The sequence below is a fragment of the Alligator sinensis genome, unplaced genomic scaffold (genome assembly GCF_000455745.1).
Source record: "Alligator sinensis unplaced genomic scaffold, ASM45574v1 scaffold1266_1, whole genome shotgun sequence".
Taxonomy (NCBI): domain Eukaryota; kingdom Metazoa; phylum Chordata; order Crocodylia; family Alligatoridae; genus Alligator; species Alligator sinensis.
The window spans coordinates 310,584-334,571 of record NW_005842929.1 but is presented as its reverse complement, the minus strand read 5'-3'; the positions used below and the strand labels follow the sequence as shown (position 1 = coordinate 334,571).

The following is a 23,988-nucleotide window of genomic DNA, read 5'->3' as shown; positions in this document are numbered from 1 at the left end:
GGGGTGGGTTGGGGCCGAGCTGCTACTGTGCAGCCACATCGGGGCGGGCTGGGCCCAGGCTGCTGCCGAGCGCTGCGGCCTGGCCCGGCCGGGCCCAGGCACCTCCCCGTGGCCGCATTGGCCTCCTGTGGCACCTGTCCCACATGCCAGGTCAGATCTGGCCCATGGAGGGTCCTGGCACTTCCCAGCTGGCCCATGGAGCAAAAGGTTTGCGTGCGGCTGGTCCTGGGCAGCGGTTCTCAGTTTGTTGGAGTCGGGGTAGCCCTTGGAAACCGTCAGCTTTTGGCCTTTGCTTGTTCTTTGGCCATGCAAAAATACTAGAGCAATTCTGTTGCAAAGAAGTAAGACCACAACAGGGCTGAGCGTTTTGGATATTGTGGATTCCTCTCTGAGGTCTCCGAGTTTATGTTGTGAGCCATGTGCGAGGTGTAAGAAAACCTACAGCACTAATGTTGTGCGGCATCCTTAAAAGAATCGACTGGCACCGCAGGCCTGGCTGAACTCTCTGGTCTTGCCAGCGCTTTCAGTTGAAGATGCTGCCTTCAGTTGAATGCTCAAGTAGGAACGTCTTCCTGACAACCACCCTTATGCCGTTGTCCAGAATATTTTAAAACCTGATGGCTTCTTCACTATAGTTCATTTTGATCACTGATGAGTTTATACATGCTATGATTTTGAGCATATTTGGGATGTCATTCCTTTATTTGATTGCAATTGACACTAAATTGAAAGGCTTAATTGTTTTGCTTGCTGTTTATAAAGTGCTTTTCTCAGCAAGTACTACAGGCAGTCCTCAGACTTAAGACACAATTGGTTCCTGAAAACTGCATCTTAAGTCAAACTGTTGTAACCCAGAAGCGATTTTTCCCATAGGAAACAGTGTTATAAATGGGGGATTGGTTCCTGAACCAAGGCCCAATACTTTATTTTTCACCAAAAATAACCCAGAATTTTTTACTCAAATCAATGTTGTAAGTTGACGACTGCCTGTACTTTAAACAACTATTCAGTTTTTTTGGAAATATGTTGAAGAGATCGTAGAAAGGTGGCAGCTTTGTGTTATTTGTAGGTACATTTTACATTTTTAAAATCCTTTTCAACTCTAATTTAAAAATGTATTGACAGGTACTGAAAGTCAACAGTTACACTGCAGCCTTGCCGATTGTGCTACTACCTGCATAGCAGATTAAATAGGAACAAAGTTTTCCAAATGTCAACCACTGCAGGTTTCAGTAGAGAACATACCGTTACTGCACACTGGATGTCCAAAACTTCTCGTGCAGGAGTTATACTACGTCCTAGTTTCCATGACTTGAAAACTAATAGAGCCAGTCAGTCATCTGGAACTGCAGACATCACAAGCTACCCATTTGAAATGCTGCATTTTTCAAACAGCAGTTGTTCTGTAAGTGAAGACTCCCTACATGAAGAAAAAACCTTGGAATCTGACACCTTTCATGGTCTTCTCCCAGGTACAACAGAAACAACTCTTCCTGCTCATTTGGGAGAAGAAAAACAAATATTAGCATTCAAAGATGCTACAGGGCAGCAAGAAACTGAGTTTATATATGACAAGGCAGATGATTGGAGTGAAGCAGATTACAGTGACCCACTTTTACAAAAGCTTGAGCAGGTAAAAAGGAAAGAAAACATCATCTTGACATGTATTCATTAGAATTTTTTTGTCTCTGATTAATCTTCTGTCAGTTTCTAGATGACTGTAGCTGCCCAGGACAAAAAGATTTTGCTTGATTTCAGAACAATGCTAATTTGAAGAACAATTTCCAAGCTATGTTAATACTTTTTCCCTCATGCTACTCTGTATTGGGAGCCTAATCCTACTTCCAATGCTTTCAACAGGAGTGGGATCAAATTCTGAAACACTTAGTTCTTAGTTCTGGAGCATCACAGTGTGCCTCTATATGAAATCAAAAAGTTCCACTTAAACATTATTGTAGTCTCATGTTAATGTCATTTTCAAGACCCAGGACCCTTAGAATTGAAATGTATAGCTGAGTATATAACCAGTTTCTGATAATATTAAAAACTTAAAATACTATATACAGCTGTACACACAGTTTATTAGAGAGGAGGAAAACGTTGTGAATGGAAGCTTAATATTAATGTGCTGTAAAATGCTGAGTCTGCAGTAGCTGTGAAGGGATTAGTGCTGTCAGTTTATGTGAAATATTTGCTACTTTCTCTAATTCTTCATGAACTATAACTTCAGAATAAAGGAATGTATAGCTTTTAGCAATTACTTGACTTGCTATTTGATTGTAGTTCTAGTTTATATTAGTTAGATATAGTCTACCTAAGGAGTCATTTAGAAATTTAAAGAAAGCAAAGCCTTATTTATGTTGGAACTCCAGAGTCAAGTGTCACTGATAAGCTTACACAACTTTTTTTTTTCTCCCAGAAGGTATATTTTGCATATTAAAAAAGTATATTTTCCCAGTAGCATCAACAACGTGAAGCAGTTATTTTTCTGATATTGATATTTAATGAGGAGTTCTAAGAGCTTTAAAAATACCTGGTATCTTTTAGAAAATATTGACATCCTATCTTGGAGCAGTTCCATTTTTTTGTATGTATTTGTTTGCTGCTCAAACGCATGCTGTAACTTACTTTGCAAGTTACCCCTTTGCAGTTAGTAGCATTTAGTACTGGTATTTAGTGTAAGGGTGAATTACACTATGACCAAGGCCAATTGCTTAGTTTTTCTGTACTAGCTGTCATGCCTTCTAGGGGCTTTTGGTTTTTTGATGCTACTTCTACTTATTTCCTTCTTGATTGTTAACAGCAGTTTCCACTGAAGCTGAGGTGTCACGAACGTAGTGTGAGCTCAACTGAGAAATGAACAAGACAAAGAACTTCTAAGTAATGAGGATCCCATTTTAATTTGGCATTTCAAGTTGTAATAAAAGTATGGGAGAATAAGAGTAAGCAATTGTATAACTTGATTTTTTTTAAAGTTTTTTTTCACAATTAGTCTTCAGCATTTTTTTTTTTTATTTACAAATTGTCAATTAAAGGCTAGTAGAACTAGTACAGGATTGGTCCCTTGGTAGAAAAAGCTACATTATAGTGTGTGTGTGAGTGGAATGCATAGAATAAAAATGGATAGGGCACCTGGAAATTTTTTAGATTGTGTTTAAATTGCACTTGTTCTAATATAGTTGTGTTTTCTGACAGTGCTGCTTTCTTGTCAGTTACTCCAGTGTATGTTTAAATAAACTTGCCTTCAAACACATTTACTTTTGTTCTTGAAAAGCTAAAGGAATTTCAACAGCAGAAACAAGAACAGTTGAAGAGGCAACAGATGGAACAACTTCAAAGGCTTATGGAAGAGCAACAGAAACTACTTACTGTGGTATCTGGCCAACAAGCAACTCCTTGTGAGTACAGAAATGAGCCATAAAACATGCCTTAAAATAAACTATAATTTACAATTTTTAATATTGGATTTAATTTTAAATCATTGTTTAACTTTCACATTATGCTAGCATCCAAACATTAACACAGTCAGGGTTAATTCTTTTTTGTGTTTGGTGCATTTCAGACACACAGTATGATGGAACCTTGTCTTGAATATTTTTCTGTCTAATAGAAGAAACAGCTGTATTAAGCAAAATATGAAGTAGTATGAAACAAACTTTTTCCTTTCCACCTCCTTCTCTTCTCTGAACAGCTCTCTCTGAAAACTTGGTGTCTCTTCATTGACACAAACTGTCTTCCCTGCCCATTCCCTCTCTTCCCATTTGCCCATCCCACAAGAATAGCTCCAGACTCAACCCTGATGCAAATAAAAAAGCCTGTCACACAGACTAGTCAAATATGTTTTAAGGGCATGTTGTTGATTGGGCCTCTAGAGATAGGACCCACATGGGCAATCCCTAAGTCCAATAATAATACAACGGAAATAAACTCTCATTAGGATTTCTTTCTTTTTTTTTCTTTGAAGGTTTCACTTTACTAGCAGAAGATCAGAGCCAAAGATATGAACATACAGTTAGTTCAACCTCTGCAACCCACTTGCCATCAGTTATGTATCAGAATCATAGTGGACACATTGCTCGTCACCTGGATGATTTTTCTAGTGAACATCTACAAAAGTTAAACAATGAGTGCATCTTATCTTTGAAGAGCCATTTCTCTGCAAACTCTGTCTCTGAGAAACAACACATACAGGCATCTTTGAAACCACGAAGCAATCTGAAGAACAGTGAGGAAGACAAAAAAAACACTGGTTAGTCAAATCTTTGAAAGACACATCTTTTGAGAGATTCTGTAGGTTTTACATAGTTATTGATTTATTTTTGTTTTGTATGTACAGCAGTGATTCTTAACCAGGGTGTTGCAACACACTGGAGTGCCATATTGGTTTTCTGCAAGAAGGAGTTAAGCTCTCACTAAGTTGGAAAAGTTCTAGCAGGCAAGATCCTTTTTAGGGTGCCACACAATATTAATAATGTTAGGCATGCAAACACCCATGTATAATTTATAAGATAAACCCAGAGATTTCAAAGAGGAACCCATAGTGACAAAAATATTCTGACCTGTTGTGGTCTTCCTGATTTTTTTTTTTTTTTTTTTTTGCATCTGAAGAATTGCTCTCTTAATTTTTCTGTAGTCAAGAAACAAGTGAAAGACACTGGCTGGCATGGTCTCAGGGGTATTTTGAGTCTAACAAGGAGTGTCTTGAATCCAGAAATGTTGAGATCTATTGATTTACAGGAAATTTGTCTGTTAAGTGTTGATTATGCTTTAGCTGCCTTTAACTATGCACCATGTTTGCTGCTCATGGCCTGGTATTACTTCTGTTGAAATTGCTAGTTATTTTCTAAAATTGATGAGAGCAAAATCAAGCACTTTAATTATGTTAAAAGCTCTTTATGATGTTTATAATTTTTAGCAATAAACTACAGGAAAACATAACATCACTGCTAATATAGTTGGTAGATGACAGACTGGGGGAATGGTATATAATAAAGATGACATCACTGATACAGAGTGACCTGGATAACTTGGCATGTGAAAACAGTATGCTTATTAAACAGTCAGATGTAAAGTCATGCAGAAGTCTAGGAACAAGGAGAGTAGGTCATAGTCGCAGTTATTCTGAAAAAAAAGTTAAAGGTTCTGATATGCAAAATATGACGGTGGTTAATTTCATCTGAGTGTTGTTTATGTTTTTGAAGTGTAAGCCGATCAGTGCTTTCAGGTTAGAAAGTGACATTTTCTTATCATTTCTAGGAAAAAGCATTTGGTGTCTAGATAAAAAGATGGGAGAATCAGCAGAAGGTAAAAACTGTAATGCTGATGGGTTACATTCAGAAAATGCAGATTTCTCTGAAGGTCCCAATGGAAGAAAATGCTTGCAAATGGCTAACACAGAAGAAAGGTATATATAATTGTTTGCATAATGACATGGTTGTAAAGTAATTCTCTTGAACAAATTCTGAGATCTGATTGAAAGGAACTTAACAAGCTTATTTAATACTCTCAATTCTGTGCCTCCAAAGAGCTCTAACCAAATGGTGTCCCATTGTGTTAGCCATTGTAGAAGCGTAGAGTAAGACAGCACCATGCTCAAAATGGTTATGTTATGAACGATATATAATAGCTGGATGAAACAAATGATTGAGTTCAGGGATGAAGTAAAGGTAGAGCAACAGCTTGTTTTATCAATAGTTTACTAGGTGCACAGTTTTAGTTGTAATAAGCAGCTAGTCCAGGAGCAGTAATCGCAACTATTCACAAGAGGTGCATCGATACATTGGTTTCAATATCAGATTGGTACCAATATAAAGAAAATTGTCTATATTGGATATCGGCCCGATGAGGTTGATAATGTGGCCTATAAATGCCTGTGCTGTGCGCAGCGTGGAGAGCTGCCTCCAGCTGGTAAGTTGGAAGGAGAGGTGGGAGAGAAGGGGTGTGGGGGGTGCAGATCAACACCTCCCCGTGGCGAGGGAGGGGGCAGGGGTAGGTGCAGCTCAGCTGTGGCGGTGGGGGGGCAGGGGGGTGGCACATGGGACAGAAGCATGGCTCAGGGGGTGGGGGCAGCTCCCGCCACTGCTTGCACCCCCAGAGGGTGGGGGGCATGTGCCCCCAGATTTGTGCGGTGCGGGGCGGGCTGCTTTTCCTGGTAGTGGGTGGAGGCGGGGTGTTCAGTTGGGGCTGCGATGGTGTGGGGCTGGGAGTGGAGCTGTGGTGAAATTTGGGGTGGCTTTCTGTATCGGCCCCCAACATCCCTGTTGGTGCATCCCTACACTTCACCTGCCTGATTGTTATGGAATGACAGTGTTCTGCAGGCTTTATGCAGACGTGAGATTTAAGGAATGATAGGGAGGAAGATGAGATGCTGTCTGTTTCAAAAAAAATTTTTTTGGTTGACAAGAAAGAAAGGATCAAGGTGCTTGTGGGAGACGCTAAGCAAGGAAGGGTAAAGACAAGCATCACCTTATAAGGTAGAAGGTGAAAATAATTTATGAATAGACTTGAAAATAAGGACAAGAAATTTTTATGATAGTAGGAATGACAGAGAGAGGTGAAAAAAATGACTTTAGTACAGCATTTTCAATTGACTTGAGAGCGTAATGTTGAGCAACTAAGAAATAATTTGATCTTCATGAAAGTTTATGGGCCTAGTCAAAGTGAGAGGGTCTCATCTTTGAACAACGTAGCCATAAGATTTAGACATGCCCTGGATAGTTAAGTAATACATTTTGAGAACAGTCAGTGAAATATTGATGTTAAACGATTTACTTTTGTCGCTAGATATCTGACTGATTAAAGGATGTTATAATTTCTTACCTACTGATATAACAGGATTTTAGATATCATGCGATTTTTTTTTTTTTTTTTTTTTTTAAACCCTTTAATTGTATTGCCTCTCAAAGATTTAACTTTTAACATTGCATTTTGAATCTTTATATTATACTAGGCCTATTAAGGCTGGGATTCAAGATAGGAAACAGACATTTGAAGAATTCCTGGAAGAACAGATACAACTGGAAGAACAACGCCTGAAGAAAAAGGAACAGCTACAGGTTAATTAAGTGCAATTGTGGCTTTATATGTTTCTTCAAAATTTACTAGAAGTTTACAAACAATGAAAAGCTTAGTATTCTATTGTTTGTATTCATGCAGTTTTTAAGCTCTTAACATTCTGACTTATCTTAAATGTTTCATGTATTTCTTTATATTAGCATGTGTTGCTTTGATGTCTTTAAGTAAGTAAATTGAATTTTAACAATTTTTTTTTATATTTAGGAAGCAGAGAAATTGACTTCTCAGAAACAAGTAACAAAATGGCCCTTCCTAAAAAGAGGAGAAGGCTTATCTAGGTTCACTAAAATCAGATCTAAAGTAACTAAGTATAAAGAAGGGAAAGTAATGTTTCAACTAAGTACTTCAGAGGACAGAAATATTGCTAAAGCAGAGAGACCCCATATACAGAGGAAAACGGTGACTTTGAGCAAAGAACTGGTTTCTGAGAACTCTGTTATTCCATCCAAAAGGTATAATCAAACTATTAAGACAAAGAATGGTCCTGCTGGGCAAGAAAGGCAGACCATGGTACTCAAGAATCATAATGGGAAGACTATTTTGCCATCAAAAGTAGCAGTCCGGACTGAGAAGAATCTAGATGAGCAGTTTAAAGAATCTTGCAGATCAGAAATCAACAATAAATTAGAAAATAAAGAAAACATAATGGAGTTTGCAAAATCTATTGAAATTGGCAGCAAGTACAGAAGCAATTTACCACATACAGAAAAGTATCAGGTGCCTACAGAGTTGACTAAAACAGCCTTCCTTTCCCAATGTTCTATGGGTCGCCCTGCAAAAGACCTAGAACTTTGTTTAGAGCTTTCATTCCAGAATAAGTTGGAAAACTGGGAAAAAGAAAAGGAGAAAGAGAACATGGAATTGGATGAATTTTTGTTTCTAGAACAGGCTGCTGATGAAATATCTTTCTCAAGTAATTCTTCATTTGTACAGAGGATCTTGGAACAAGATCAACAACTTTCAAAAGGCCGTAGAATGTCTTCTACTCCTATCAAAACAACACAGCAGCAGATGAATACATTGGTTATTACAGCTATAAATAACAAAAATAAAGTGGACAATATCTCACAGGGAAATAAAAATGACAGAGCAGTTGCATACACAGTTTCAGATTTGGGGACATCTATTGGATTGAAGGATCATTCTAAGAAAACAGATAATAAAATATTTCAGATTTCTTCCACTGTAGCAATTCCAAATTTACAAAGCACTGAATGGAATATAAATGAAACTAAGGGTGACGAAAGCAATGATTTTATGACAGAGTCTGAAGAAGAACTTGAGACCACCTTGACAGGTTCAAATGAAAATGATAAAAAGTTCCTTTTGGGTAGTAGAGAAGACAATCCAGAATTCTGTGATAGAGGACCTGTCAAAGATACCAGCAAAGAAAGCAAAAGTGGAGATGCTGATCTTGATTTATCAGACAAAGACTATAGCAGTGATGAATCCATTGGGGTAGCAAACCAAAGTAGTAGTAAAGTTTCTGGCTCTCAAAGAAGCTCGTCTTCTATATATAGAAATAATATTGAGTTTGATGATGATAGAACATGGAGTGATCTGGAGGAAAATGTGATTCAGCTTGAAGTTCCTAAAAATGGTAGCATTAAAATACCTCTCCAAAGTAATTCTTCTAATATGAGTGAAGTGTGTATCCCAGACAAAGCATTAAAAAGAAAGGTTGCTTCAATAAAGAGAGGAGATGATCTCCCCAAAGAGAGGGTGACAGACAATACAAATATCCCTCCCACATCAGATCTGATGATGAAACTTTTTCCTTCACTGAAACCTAAGCAGAAGGCTGAGTCTTATTCAAAACAAGAAGACAAATCAAATGCAGAGCAGGAGGAATCAGGAGGTGAGAGAGAATGACAGGCTGAGCACTAGATGTTAGAATATTGCAGTCATAAAATATGCAAGGAAACAAATGGGAAAACCCCATTGGCATTGATTTACAGTTTTTGATTATCATCGCCCTTGTGAGAATGAACTTGGTTTGTGCTGTTGTGACCTGCTGCTGATATTGTAGCATTTCAGCATAGAGTAATAGGGGGAAAACTGTAAGTGGTCAGACTGGGGCTTTGTAGAATTATTCTAGTGCCTGGAGTTAGGTGTTCTTCTAACAGAACAAAAAGACAGTCCTTTGCCCCCCAGAGAGCCTGTGGTCTAAGCAGAAGAGACTACAGATGGGTATAGGCAGAGAAGCATGAGGAACAGTAGAAAAAAGGCACTACACACATTTTTATGCCTTGTTTATATACTTCAAGCACATTGTTTGTAGGTGTTATTAACCAGAGTTACTGAAAGGAGTTCATGCCTGATATCCATATTTAGGAACCAATTCTCAACTCATACAAAGCTTGTTTTTCCCCCCCCCCACTGTCTAAAATTCTCATCTTGTGCTAGTTGCCCACAACTATAATCTTTCTCCTTAGAACATAATGCTAGAGTCTTAAAAAGAAGTACAGTAGGCGCTTTACAGCCTTGCAGAATTCTCAGTGCCACATAAAGTGCTAAGGCTTCCCTGGTACAGTGCAGAGGGAGAGTTGGACATCTAAAACAAAGATATGCAAAACTGTACTGGAGCTCCTTTATGCATGCAGTGGGAAATGATGAGGGGAGGGGTGAGTCTTGAACCCCGAGCAGGACTTCTTCCTTGGCAGTGGTCATGAGTTTAGCAAGGAGGGAAAATAATAATGGGTGTAGATATCTAATTTGGGGTTGTAGGAAGTAGTATCTTTCTGCTCTATAACCCAGAATCTTTTCCTGGACTTGAGTGTCTAAGCCAGCTATTCTTACTGATTAACTATTTAAATATGTTATATCAAGTAATCATACTGTTACTACCAAAAATTAAAAATATTACAAAAGAAATGTAACCTGTATGTTATAACCACAGCATGGAGGTATGGCATACCATTACTTCTCTGCTTGTTGCCTTGTCCGAGATCTTAGCTTGCAACTTTTGTTGCTGTTGTGAAAGCATCTAGTGTTCTGACTCTGGTAATTCAACCAATGTAGGGAGATGCTGAGTGGTAATGTAAATGTTAACTAACTGTTTCATTTGCAGAGTTGAACAGTTTACTTTGAGTAACATCAAACTTTGCCACAGGTAAGTGACACTTGGGAGATTCTGCCATTTGTTTTGTTTTTCCTTCCAGTCAAAGAGCCAAACCCAAGAAACCAAACAGAGCCTCTGGGCATTTGTGAGCCTGAGCTCAAGGAACCCAGGGAATATGCACAATTTACTTTCACTTCAGTGACTCAAACAGATAAGGTTTGGATAGGTAGGGGTAAGGGATAGGTGCCCCCAGTTTGATCTCTGACTATGAACAGTGCTATAGTTGCTCCCATCACTATTTCAATCCAAGAGTATATCTGCTTGAAAAAAGAAAACATTTTCATATTTGGATTAATATTCCTTGCATACTTTCTTCTGCTAGAATAACAAATATATTGAATATCTGAAATGCTTGAATGAGACGCACAGATTATTTTGACATTCAGTGACTTGTGTTTCATCTGCTGTAATATATGGAGACTTTAAAGTAAAAACAGCTGATGAAACATTACTAATATGACAATTTGGTATATGCCTTAATACTTTAAATGAATGTTTCTTTAATAGCTGTCTGCCTGTTTCGTTATAGGAGACACTGTTCGATCTCAGGTTTTGAGAGAGAAGCTTGTTGAGTTGGAGACAGAAATTGAAAGATTCAGAGCTGAAAATGCATCTCTAACAAAACTCCGGCAAGAGCGAGAATGTGCCTTAGAAAACCTTAGGTAATTTTTCAGTACAGATATCTTGGTGTGTTTCATTTCTGTCATAAAAACATTCCCCTAATTGTTTAAAATCAGTGTGTGTTACAGGTAAATAATTGAGTCAATTCTCAGTCAAAAACACAAGAATTTGGTAGAAATTCTAACACGACTTCCTAGGTCTTGGAATGCCAGAAAAGGGGCAGAGGGACAGATCAGTTTGGATGGGCTTAGCATATATACTCTTTCATTTAGCATCTGCTTTATGCCACTGAGCTATGGGATACTGGGCTACATGGACCTGTAGTCTGAACCAGTGTAGCATTTCTTATATAGAAGTCAGCACCCTTGTGCATCTAATTATGGTTTGTTGAAAATTAACTGGCAGGGACTGGGGTTTGGGGGGAATGTTCTCATGAGGTGTGGCAGGGACTCGATCATAAAAAATAAAATTAGTAAAGCACTGGAACAGGTTACCCAGAGAGTAACCTGTGGAATCTCCATCCTTAGAGGTTTTTAAGACCTAACTAGCCAAAAGCCTTGTCCGGGATCATCTAATTGGGGATGGGCCTGCTTTGAGCAGGGGGTTGGACTAGATGATCAAGGTCCCTTCCAACCCTACTTTTCTATGATTCTGTCTTTCAGAATATAGCATAGTGGAAATGTAGGCCAAGAAATTGGTGGTGGCTTATTTTGTACAACGAAGAAAGTAAAACTTGACTATTCAGATTTCAGTTGCTACCTTAGTAAATTATTGATGTGTTTGAGGCGACAGTCTTAAACAGTGGTGCCCAACCTTTTTGGCAGGTCAGTGCCCGAGCTGGCATGGCGGGCACCTTCTGGCTATGCGAAGGTGGGGGCAGGGGGGGCTGGCCAGCCCCAATGTAGGCCTGCTGGGGAAAGAAACTTAACCCAGCCTCGTGGAGAGGGAAGGGGGTGTGGCTTGGCTCTGCAGGAGTGGGGGTGTGTGGCCCAGCCCTGAGTGGGGAAGGTGGCCTAGCCAAGCCCAGCCTGGCCCTGCAGAGAGGGAAAGGGGTTTTTCTGGCCCTCCCGGGGGGGCGAAGGGGGGCAGTAAGGGGGCTTGGCTAGGCTCCCTGTGGGGAAAGGGGCATGGCCAAGTGGGGAGAGAAGAGGTTGCAGCCTGGCCTGGCCCTAGCTGGCTGTGTGGGGCTTGGGTTTGGGAATCTGGCAGTGGAGGGAGTGGCTGTATTAATGACTACCTCCCCCCGCCACAATTTCCTGGCACTGGCTGTTTGATTGCATATTAATTCCTGGAAAAATCTTTCTGGATACTCACAGACTTGTACTGCTGTAGAGCTGGGGACTGGAGGAATGCAAGGACAATACATTATGTTGAACTACTGTAGAAATATAAATCTAGATATTAACTGAAGAGGTCTAGTCCAACCTCTAGTACTGAGGCAGAATCAAGAGGCTTTGCATGTTTCCAGGGTCCTGTGTACTGTCCCTGCCATCTGGGACCACCACAGGTGGCTTACCCCTGGGGCAGTGCAGGAAGGACGGCTGGGTGTGCTGGCGGCCGGAGAAGGTGGTAGGGACAGTGCACGGGGTGCTGGAAGCCTGAGCTTGGCAGACTTCATGCACCATCCCCACTGCCTTCTCCAGCCACCAGCACACCAGCAACCCCAGGGTCAAGTCAGCTTGTTCCCGGGCAGTCCCAGGCGGTGGGAAGACAGCAGGGACAGTGCATGGGGCATGGGAAGCCCCAGTGTGCGTCTGGGGTGGGGGGAGCATTGCGGGGCCTGCTTTTTTTTTTCCCCTCCCCTGCAGAGGCTGCCCGCGGCCAGGAGGTGAACTGCCTGCAGCATCTGAGCTGCAAGGGTATTTCCCTCTGTGGTGGTGGTGTCCCCTGGGACCACCCAGGCACCATGCTAGCAGGCCGGGTGGCGGCTCAGAGCAGCACAGGGCCCACTGGCAGCTCGCCCCCAGCCACAGGCAGGCTTTGCCAGAGGAAAAAAAAAGATTGGGCCCCTCACTGTAACAGTGATGGAGCCCCTAAATTGAAATGGTGGGTTTTTAATTGTCACAATTAAAAACCCACCGTTTCAATTTAGGGAGAACTAAACCCCCGTTATGTGTACAAGTGGCCCTATTTTTTTCTCAGGTAAAACATTTGTGACATACTGAGGAAATTCTTGTGAGTGGGAGCATCAATAATAGCAGTCAGAAAATTCGTTCTCATTGAATGTGTAATATGTGTATTACACAAGTATTTACAGAGATAAATTTTCCTAGGGGGTAGCAGACATGGTTTTGAATGAATGTGAATACCAGTTTTTAAAATCTGGGAGTTTTTATTAGAAAATAAAAACTTGCTGGTGGCTTGTTCCAGAACAAATGGCTGCATTGTGTCATTTCAGGAAAGAAATTGCAGACTTTGAGCAGCAGAAAACAAAAGAATTGGCCCGGTTAGAAGAATTTAAGAAAGAGGAAATGAGAAAACTGCAGAAAGAACGTAAAGTTTTTGAAAAATATGCTACAGCAGCTAGAGCCATCCCAGATAAAAAAGAACGTGATGAAATTCAGGTATGAAAATATAATGATTAGTTTTCAATGTGAAAAATCACAAATAGTATAACTGAAGAAGCTTCTGTCCATTAGTAATTCCCATATGAGGCATTTTAGACTTTTCAAGTGTTTTGTATTGTTCAGAAATCAAAAAGACTTGAAGAATAGCCTTTTTCTGTTAGGTTGTTCCACACCCTTTTTACATGGAAGCAATAAAGAAGAATATGACTTGGTTTTGACAGAACATTACTATAATTATTGTAGATTTGTAAACATGCATTTACTGTAGTGAACTGAATGCCAAATGAAACCTAATTTAAGTGTTATTTTGTTGGTGACTGTGCTTAATATGGAACAACTGTTTCTTAACAGATGTTAGTTGTCATGAATCTTATGCACAGACCTGCCTCCTTATTTCTGTTAAGTTCACTTTTATCACTTTGAACTAAATAAAAAACATTGTCAAAGATGCACAGCCTAAATAGATCAGATCAATCTAAATAGATCAGAATAAAAAAGCTAGTATATATTTACTTAAAGAAATTTAAATATATGACCTTTGGTGAGTTTGTTTGGGAGGGGAAAGTAAACAGATGCTTTTTATTTCACTTTTATACTTTAACTTTCAGGCAGTTAAAAAAATTATTTCACTCATTATTGGCCTGTAACTATGAATAACTGTGTGATGGGTAGGGAAGTAGGATGGACTTTTTCTGGCAGTGTATATATAGCACTAGACCTATGACAGATTTTATTTTTTTGAAGTAGCTCCAAATATCATGTAGTCTGAATGGCATTTGTCAAACCATCTGGCCAGCTGGGCCTGTATGTGCTAGCTTTATTTTATATCCCTGTTTAAAAAAAATGTCCAAGAATACAATCTTTAACATGATGAAGAAAATCCCTTTTCCCTCATCTCTTTCTCTGCAACTTGTCTGTGCTTCATGTCCTGAAGTATAGACCTTGCAGTTAAGCCAGAAGCTATCTAAAGTCGCCTATCTTATCTTGGGCTGCTTGGAAGTGGGAGAGCCCTGAAGAAACTGGTGTAAGTTTTGCCAGGCTACATAGAACATTTGCAACTGTGTGCTGCATCCCCACCCTCCTTATGTCCTTTATGTCAGAACCTGTTCGGGGGTTGTCTTAAGCTACTGTCATGTGTCTTACTCAGTGTCTGCCAGTATAACTTTCTTGCTCTGACCTTTCTGCTAGCATAAGGGGAGCTGGTTGAAGAGTCGAGGTCTTTTCGTGATTGGGGAAGTGATAAATCAATTCTAATTATGAGGTGAATAACTCCTGCCTTTGGAGGAAAGCCCCACATAATTTCTAGCCTTCAGCCATTCACACAAGGCAGGATTCCCTTTCCTTGAGCCACTGTCTCCTGTGACTGTATCACTGATAAAAGATTTCTATTTTCTCTAGTTATGCATTTTAATATAGAAAAAATGCCTGGCCCGTATCCTCCTGAACTACAGCTAATGCTTATTTATTATTAAGGCTTTAAAACAGCAGATTGCAGACTTGCAGGAAGACTTAAAACGGAGGGAGGCAAAATGGTCAAGCACTCAGGGTCGTCTTAGAAACCAGATTGAAGCTTTAACAAAGGAGAACGCGGAACTAAGAGAAGAGATCAGAATTATGGAAAGGTTTCGTCTAGAAGCCTGGAAGAAAGAGTCAGCTACTGAAAGCAAAAGGAAAGCTGAAAGTTGTGGGATAAAATTGAAAAGAGAAGAGTCTATGGTAAATTAAACTTATTTTGAGGTACTGTATTTACCCGAATCCAAGACGACGCCTTCCCCCTTAAACTTTAAACAAAGTAAGGTATTTTAAATACATTTGTGCAAGTGTATTGAATTTTGGCTCTTTTTTTATACAGTTTGTCCCTTCTGTTCCAAGCTGAAGCTTTCATTTAATTTGAGCTTGTACTCATCTTGCAACTTTGCTGCTTTTTTTTTTTTTTTATCTCCATCAGTCTGAATCTTTGCTTTGAGCAGCTACTGGGATGATCACTTGTAACTGATATAAATGCTTTGCCCCTCCCAATATGAGCTGGTGAAATCAATCAGTTTGCCACTTCTCTTTTGGTTTAGGCTGTTAACAGTAGTTTAGATCTTAAGGATTGACTCTATGCTGTTTGCTGCACCGAGATGGAATTCTGGAATTGTGGATGATGAGGAATCAGGTAGAGGAAGAGCTCCAAAATCTAGTATTACCCCATTCTTCCCTCCAACATTCATTTCAAAATGTATAATTAACAACAGTGTCTATAGTACAGTATTATAGTAAATGATCTGGGGTCCTGTTACTTTATTTGTATTATGTTGTTGAATAAACCTTTTCTGGAATAGTAACTACACTTTCTCTAATATGCTTTCAGTGTCCGCCAGTAGGACTCCAGAAATGTCAGATTCTGTCTCCAGTTCCTCCAACAGAAAAGTGCAGCAAGATGAGCAGAAAAAGTTATTCCCCAGCCAAAGGTATAAATGTTTATTTAGTGGGAAAATCCTCTTTAATTCTTTTAAGTGAAAGATGCGCATGGTTTGGGTTTGGTCTGCCTGTGAGGTCTTCTCTTTCCCCAGGCCATGCTTTCTCTCTCTCTTCCCATGAAAGGACCGCAGGGGGAGTGGGGAGGAAGCAGGGGTGCATGTGGGAAGGTAGTTGACAGGTTATTCTGTGTATTCTCATTTGTTTTGAGATCGTAGGCCTGAGTGGTTACCAGATTTAGACTGAAAAAGACTTCTGTCCAATAAGATCTATAGGGTGTAGACATTTGGAGCTGTTTCAAAAGGCACTCCTGCTTCAAGCTGCAGCAGCTGTTACATTCCAAGATTTGATGCCAAATTCACAATTTTTACAACCTGTATTTGCATAGGAAAGCCTTCTAGAAGACCTAAATCAGCACTTGGGAGTGATTTGAATAATGGTGACAAGACAATGCTGACCTTGGAAGATTCCTCTAGGACTTTTACAATAGTAAGTCCTGTGCCAGAATGCTATCTATCCTGATTGGATTTGGAAGAGTAGAATAATAGTTATCTACACTGCACAAATGAGGAGACTGAAAAGTGAATTGTGAAGTTATTGGTTGAACCTTCTAGTGCACTTATGTTAAGTGGTACAATACTAAACTCCCTTCCCTGGGAAGGTAAAGCAATACAGCGAGTTAATTTTACTACACCACCCATTTCTTGTAATTCTGTTTTTGGTTGTGGGGAAGGAAGGAAGTTAAACATTTTGTAGAATTACAGAGTCCATCTTTACACTTGATCCTCTGTATGGATCACTGCTAGGATTTAAGAAATTTCATTAGGGGTTTCATACTTTGGAACTGATGATTGAAATTAGGCATCAAATTTAAACTTCTCTGTGCTGAGCTCCACTTAACCAGTCTGGGTGAAAGCATATTGCCAACACTCAGTGAAGTTTGTATGTCATGATCCCCTAAGCCATATCATATCTCTTCTTCAGGAACCTTGTGAGCCCTAGTCTTAAGTTGACTCTTCTGGTCCTTCCTTGTTATCCTGAGCTGCCTACCCAAGGGTCAGCTGCTTAGAAAAAGACATTGGCTGTGATGGAAAAACTAGATTTATTTTTACCTGTACATTGAAAAAAGTGCCCAGAAATGTTTTATTTGGCAACTAGAGTAGTACTGTCATTTCAGGATGTGTCCCCTAATGGAACTTGTGAGTCAAAGTCAACAAGCAGTAAAGAAATACAGGGAGAAATTAACTATCCTGATGGAAAGGTAAGATCAGATCTCCTATTTTAAGGAGTTTGTGAGGGTAGGCTTAACAGTTGGCACAAAAAGGACCTCATTTGTTGGAGTGCTGTTGAGCTGTATTGCCTTTGTTCAGTTTATAAATGGGGGTATTATGTGAGATGAATACAGTCCCTTTCATTTGCGAGGCATTTAGAGTTGAAGATGCATATTAATTAAAATCTGAATATGTACATCACTTTCATAAACAAAATGAACTGTTCCCTGAACAGTTCCAAATACGTAAGGGACACTTCTTTTGGGAGTTCAGTTGAAAATCACCCAAACCAACACAAAAGGAAACTGAACGTATGCTCTCCATGTGACTAAACATACTTTACTTTCAGTCTGGTGCTTGAAATAAAACATTGCTTTGGGTCAGATGCATCTGTTGTTAAAGTGGGTGCAATTAAGGGAACTAAAATTTCCTCGCTTATGGAGGGAACAAGTTTGACAAGATTTTGAGAAATACTGTCTGTGATCCTGGCTGAATATTAGTAAAAAGCCATCCTTATATATTGCTTTCTAGTCCTCAAGAATGGTCCCTCCACCAGTATTTTACTATGGTTGCTGAACTAAAATTATAGGAGAGAGTTGCATGGAAACTGAGGGTTGGATGAGAACCAGCTAAACTAAACAAACATTGATTCTCAAAGGTTAAGAACTTAAATTAGGTACAGAAGTAAGGCATATATTCTCTTACTGTTTTGCTTAGAACTTTATAGGGCTGCTGAGATGCCCAAATTAACTTAATCAGAAACTGCTGTTGAAAACTTGGTTAATACATCAGTCAGGTATGAACATTTGATTGAATATCTGCTTTTATGTAACCTATCTTTTAGGTTGAAAAGATTTTAAAAAATGGCTGCCACCTTATATTTTTCCCTAATGGCACACGGAAGGAAGTTAGTTCTGATGGAAAGACCATAACTGTAACTTTCTTTAATGGAGATGTGAAACAAGTTATGCCAGATCAAACTGTGGTATGTATCCAGTAATATATTTTACCTTTCAGTTATATGGTTAGACATTCTTATAAAGAATCTTAACCTTTTCCCCACAGATTTATTATTATGCAGATGCCAAGACAACTCACACTACCTATCCTGATGGCCTAGAGGTCTTACATTTCTCAAATGGACAAATAGGTAAAGCCTGGGAAGTATTTGTTTTATACTTTATCAACTCTTCTATTTTTTTAAAAAACAAGATGTTCCTGTTACATTTCAGAAAAGCACTACCCTGATGGAAGGAAGGAAATTACATTCCCAGATCAAACTATTAAGAACTTACTTACAGATGGGCAAGAGGAAAGCATTTTTCCAAATGGTACTATTGTTCGTGTTCTGAGGTAAGCTTTTTTTTTTTTCCCTATTAAAAAAAAATGAAAACATGCTCCCAGCCCTTGTTGGTTGCCAAAATTATCTCAAGAGCTAAGTAAGGCTTTGAAAATATAAGGAGTCTCTCACTAGTATGTGTTATCTTGCAAATGGATCTATAAAGTGCAATAGTGAGAGACTCCTTAGATTTTTAAAACCTTGTTAAACTCTTTAAAAATTTTTGGGACGCAATACTTTAGAATTATTTAAATGATTTGATATAAAAAGGAAACATGGTGTTTGACAGTAAGTTGTATTTAGACACATTTACTGTAAAAATAAAATACTGCTTGAACTCTATTAATGAATACTTTGATTCCTTGTCTGAATACAGTGTACTAATTAATTTAGGCTTCAATCAGGAAAGTGCTTTTAGCTCATGCTTAAATGATTTTGTGTGTCTCAAATAGAGTAGCATGTCATGTTTTATACTGTAATTTAACTAAACCAGGGGTAGGCAACGTTTTTTGGCCGGAATGCTGAAAAACACCACAATGCCTACCTTGGAAGGTGCTGGAGTGCTGGCATGACAAAAAAACAAAATGAGGGCAAGGGGTACATGGCAGGATGCCCTGCTTGTGCCCCTTGCCCGCCACCCAAAGCACCTGCTCCCCAGCCCTGCTGCCCCTTGCCCCTGCCTCCCAGCCCGGGCTCTGGGTAGCTGCTAGAGCCTGGGCTGCTCCGAGCAGGGCTTGCAGCTGCCTGCTGGGAGCAGCCTGGGATCCCGGCTGGCAGCAGCTCCCCAGAGCCAGGGCAGCTGCAGCCGGCAGGCTCCAAACAGCTGTGCCGGGCTCCAGCACCAGCTCCACACCGGCGTGAGCAGGTGTGCCTCGGAGCGGGCAGTGGGGGTGGGGTCTGAGGCAGCACAGCCCCGGTCTCTCCGGCACGGAGGCCATGAGCCCAGCGCAGCTGTTTGTAGCCAGCCCACTGTTGCAGCCAGAACCCTGGCTGGCTACAAACAGCTGTGCCAGGCTCATGGCCTCTGTGCTGGGAGCAGGGGAGACTGGGGCTGCGCTGCCTCAGACCCCACCCCCACTGCCTGCTCCCAGGCGTGCCTGCTTGCACTGGTGTGGAGCTGGTGCTGGAGCCTGGCACACCTGCTGGCTGCAGCTGCCCCGGCTCTGGGGAGCTGCTGCCAGCCGGGATCCCAGGCCGCTCCCAGCAGGCAGCTGGGCCGCTGCAAGCCCTGCTCGGAGCAGCCCAGGCTCTGTCGCTGGCAGCAGCTTCCCAGAGCCGGGGCTGGCCCAGGTGTGCCAAGCAAAATGGCCTCACGTGCGACGCTCAGCACGTGTGCCAGGGGTTGCCAACCCCTGAACTAAACTAAGACTCAGCTCTCAAAACCTTCATGTTTCTGGGGACTGCTATTTCCTTGTATGCCAAGGATCTTTATCTGTTGGCCTGCTTTAGTCAGATGGCACACTTCACCTTTTAAAAAATTTAGTATATTTTTAGCATTGCTTAAAACTGCAAATGTAGTGATTAGCTAATGTGATATTTGTCTTAATAAAACATTTGCCTTCAACAAATACTGCATTTTTAACATTCTGAAGTAAAGTTATGTATTTCCTGCAATCATCATCCTTCTTAAATTTCTGGATCTTTTGGGCCCGCCTAATGTCACATTCCTACCTGAACTCATCTTGCTAGTTCTACACTTGTCTGTCAGGTTACGGTGACCGTCATATATTGTATACCTGTGTGAACTTTTTAATACAGAGATGGAAGCAAAACTATAGAATTTAATAATGGTCAGAGAGAACTGCACACGCTGGAATTCAAGAGACGGGAATATCCAGATGGCACTGTCAAAACTGTGTATGTTGATGGCCGCCAGGAAACAAAATATGTCTGTGGGAGAATCAGAGTTAAGGACAAGGATGGCAATATAATAATGGACACAAAGTTATGACAAATATGAATCTAAGGAATTTTATTTATTTATGCAAACGTAGCTGTAAGAACATAGAAGTGTGTGTTTCTGGAGAGAGACACCCCCCCCCCCCCCCCCCCAGCCTTTCCAACTCCATTTCCTTTATGTAAATATTGTTCATAGTTTGTTTATCTGAAATAAATTTATTTTAAAGTGATGAAATGGCATGATTGTCTTGATTTAACAAAGGGATTGCTTTGACAATTTCAGTCCACTTTTTAGATATTAAGTAGCCATTCCTAAACCCTCTTTCATGTAGTATCTACATATTACATGTAGTTGAGAATTTACATTTTGTGGCTAGAGCTAAGGGCAAAAATGATTCCAAGCTTACATCAAAATATTAAGGAAACCTTGAGAATCTGTTGCCATTGTCTAAAACTACAGCTGATATTTTTGCTACAAGGATTCCTGATTAACAAGAATAAGCAAACTGCATACAATGCTGTAAGACCAAGTTGAGCAGTCTACAAGGGGCTGTGGTGCTATTTCTCTTCAGTTGTGGAAACAAATTGTGCAAATCCTTTCAAGGCAGAACTGAGAAAATGCATTGTTGTAGAAGAACTATTTTCTTTTGCCTTTCTGTTCATTCTGAGCAGCTAGGAGGTAGCAGAATTAGTGGGCTTGGAAGAGAAACATGAGGCAGAAGTGGAAGCTAAACATACTTGAGCTCTGTGCATGGGCAATTTACATGCCTCCTACCTCAGTACCTTCCTCTGAACAGCAGGTGTATTCAGTGCGGTAGTAGAGAATGAATGCTTAAATGAAACCAGGGTGGAAGGGACCTCAGGGTCACCTGGCCCAATCCTTTGCACAATCCCCTATCCTATTAGTATTTGATCTAAATCTGCTTTGCTAAACACACTGCAATTGTTTTCCCTCCTCTTTATGAACATTTCAAATGTTTTGAAGACTGCTTAATCTCCTTTTCACCAAACTAAACTTACCTAGCTGTCAGCCTTTCTTCAGACAGTTTACTAACTCCTTTATATTGCAGAGCCCAGAAGTGCAGCTCTCTAGCTGAGTTCTAACCCACGCTGAGTAGAACTGTGCTGTAAGACTCCAGGGCTGTCAGTGTGGACTCTGCCACTACTGTTATTTGATTCTACTAGTGTTTTTCAGAGACTAGATGTTACTGGTCATACCATGTTCCCTCAGTTTGGATGGTCTGTGCATGCACAGTCAGGATACTGTGTGTGGCATTGTGCCCCTAATGACTTCATTGTTACAAGAAACCAGGCTGCAGGTTTTGGTCTCAAGAAGCCTGGCCAAGTTTATCGCAGGAAGAGGTAGTTAACAGTCTGTTAACTGTTAGTCTGAAGTCAGGCCGAAGGCAGAGTAGAGATGCACCTTACAAACTCAGTAAGATAAATTGAGCACAAGCTTTTGTGAACATGAGTTCACTTAAACAACCCTAGTGACTAATGTCCATGGTACTAGCTGTGTCATTTGTAGGGGTTATGTTCATGCCTAAACAATGCCCAAGTCCAGTACAAAGTATTCCAAGGTCCCTTTTTATACACCAGTTAAAACAACTTAGGATGTGGATGCAGTAACCCAGAGGTATTTGGGTAATTGATGAGGTGTGTAAACATTTATTTCTCACCAATTAGTGCAACCTTCCCATCAGATACAGATGCCTATTTGCCAGGTCACAATGATCGTTGCTTTGGGGGTCCTGTACTAGATAATTCATTTAATCTGTTGGCCATAGAGGCACCTCTAAAACTAGCAAGCTATGTTTCCAGCACTTCTGTTCAACCCATATACAGTATGCCTAGCTTTGTTTCAGTGAGGCCTACTTTGGTTCAAGCTGGTAGTAGAATCTGTGAATTGTACATGCATTGATCAATGGTTGTGTTAATCCATACTCCAGCAAAGCCTACAGGTGTTATATCACCTTACTGCTGTCCTAACAAGTCTAGTGATAAGGCCTCCCACGATTCCTTTTTATGTGCAGCTGTTCCACATTGCTGACTTACGTTGAGTCTGATATCCACCATAACCCCAGGTACTACTTAGCAATGCTGCTACCCAGTCAGCTCTCTAGCCCTCATATGTGTTTGTGCATTTGGTTTTTCTTCCTTAGATGTTGCTCCTTACATTTGTCATTGCTGAATTTCATTCTGTTGCCTCTGGCCCAGTTCTCTAGCAAGATCCTTTTAAATTCTGTTTTCCCACCTGTTTACAACTCCTCTCAGTTGTCCTATGGACTACATCAGAAGCCTTACTAGAGTCCTAAGTATATTATGTCCACTGCATTCCTCAAATGAGTTACCTTTGTCAAGGAGGGAAATCCAGTTTGTTTGGTATAATTTGTTGTTAATAAAAAATGGGTAGTGATCAGCCTTTCCCTTTCCAGGTATTTACAAACTGACTTTTAAAATTTGCTCTGGTAATTTCCCAAGGTATGGAAGTCAGGCTGACTGGTCTGTTTCTCAGGTTCTCTTTTGTCCTTTTAAAGATAGATACTATGGGATAGCAAAGGCTTAACTTAAATATTGACACCCAGCAGGGGAGAAGGAAGCAAGCACTTACCTCCTTGTCCAAGGACTGTGACAGCAATATAGGCTGCTTCCTTGGTGCAAGCTCCCTCAAAATGGGCTGTGGTGGAAGTGTACACTGAGGCCATAGACAGACATTACATTTGTAGCTCTACCAAAATGGCACAAAAATGTTCCTGGATGAAACAGGTACTTCTCTGGAATGCTGCCTCTTGTGGCACCACAGGTACTCTGTGTACAAGGCACTGTAGTACTATAGGGGCTCTCTCAATCCCCCAGCATCCCACAGTACTTTGCTCTCCCCCAACAGGGGCTGCCTGGGTGCTTAGTGATCTTCAGGGCTGGGGCACAAGGAACAGAACTGCAGTGTTTTGCTCCCCACCTGCCCCCATCTCTGTCCAATTCTGAATCACTAAATTATTTCAAAACACTTTACAGGTACTCATCTTCTTGACCCCCTAATCTTTGTTCTTACTTGACACAGAGATAGAAGACAATTTTTTAAAAGACCGTTTTTTTTGTATCTACCATGTCCACCCTGTTCTTTTGTGAAATATGCATACAGAGGGACTAGTGTCTGCTTAGGAATGGATCACACCTCATACTACTTCAAAGCAAGCAGCAGCACAGTCGATCCATACAGACAATCTTTAATCTTCATGCTGGACTCAAAGCTTATATGTATTGAATGTCAGTTACCAACCACTCGCATCTACTCCCCCTTGAGATTTATCATAATTTGTATAATTTAGCAACTCATCTCATTTGCCCAGACCACAGCCTTGAAAGCACCTCTAAGTAATCCCTAACCTTTTCTTCCACTACTTTAGGCTGTTTGCCTTCTTTTCTTATCATTTGTAAAGACTGAAGTAAAAAAGGCATTAAATAAATAATGCAGCCTTCTGCCTCATCTGTAACTATGCTACCTTTTGATTGTAGGGGCCTACAGTTTCTTTGATTTCTGTCACTTGCAACGTTTATATAGAATCCCTTTTTATTGTCTTTTATATCCCCTGCCAGCTGTGGCCTCTTGATTTTCTCCCTGCCTGCTCATGTGGC

At 40.5% G+C, this 23,988-nt stretch overlaps 1 protein-coding gene across 6 annotated transcripts in view; it reads left to right on the top strand.

The window, feature by feature from the left end:
• CENPJ (centromere protein J) overlaps nucleotides 1-20,499 on the top strand; it is a 21,421-nt gene extending 922 nt beyond the window's left edge. The window contains exons 1-17 of one of the 6 annotated variants that reach the window (XM_025192462.1): nucleotides 64-207; nucleotides 1,126-1,633; nucleotides 3,275-3,398; nucleotides 3,965-4,249; nucleotides 5,257-5,404; nucleotides 6,950-7,055; nucleotides 7,279-8,932; nucleotides 10,725-10,857; nucleotides 13,215-13,380; nucleotides 14,857-15,099; nucleotides 15,737-15,836; nucleotides 16,232-16,332; nucleotides 17,021-17,104; nucleotides 17,959-18,099; nucleotides 18,180-18,264; nucleotides 18,347-18,467; nucleotides 20,212-20,499. In XM_025192462.1, coding sequence (XP_025048247.1) covers nucleotides 1,211-1,633; nucleotides 3,275-3,398; nucleotides 3,965-4,249; nucleotides 5,257-5,404; nucleotides 6,950-7,055; nucleotides 7,279-8,932; nucleotides 10,725-10,857; nucleotides 13,215-13,380; nucleotides 14,857-15,099; nucleotides 15,737-15,836; nucleotides 16,232-16,332; nucleotides 17,021-17,104; nucleotides 17,959-18,099; nucleotides 18,180-18,264; nucleotides 18,347-18,467; nucleotides 20,212-20,404 — 4,107 coding nt within the window. In that variant the 5' untranslated portion in view covers nucleotides 64-207; nucleotides 1,126-1,210 and the 3' untranslated portion in view covers nucleotides 20,405-20,499. Of the gene's footprint in view, nucleotides 1-63; nucleotides 208-1,125; nucleotides 1,634-2,855; nucleotides 2,881-3,274; nucleotides 3,399-3,964; nucleotides 4,250-5,256; nucleotides 5,405-6,949; nucleotides 7,056-7,278; nucleotides 8,933-10,724; nucleotides 10,858-13,214; nucleotides 13,381-14,856; nucleotides 15,100-15,736; nucleotides 15,837-16,231; nucleotides 16,333-17,020; nucleotides 17,105-17,958; nucleotides 18,100-18,179; nucleotides 18,265-18,346; nucleotides 18,468-20,211 lie in introns of those variants that run through there. The other 5 variants (XM_014525991.2, XM_006036208.3, XM_025192463.1 and 2 more) reach the window with 5 other exon arrangements.
• Nucleotides 20,500-23,988: the final 3,489 nt, after the last annotated feature.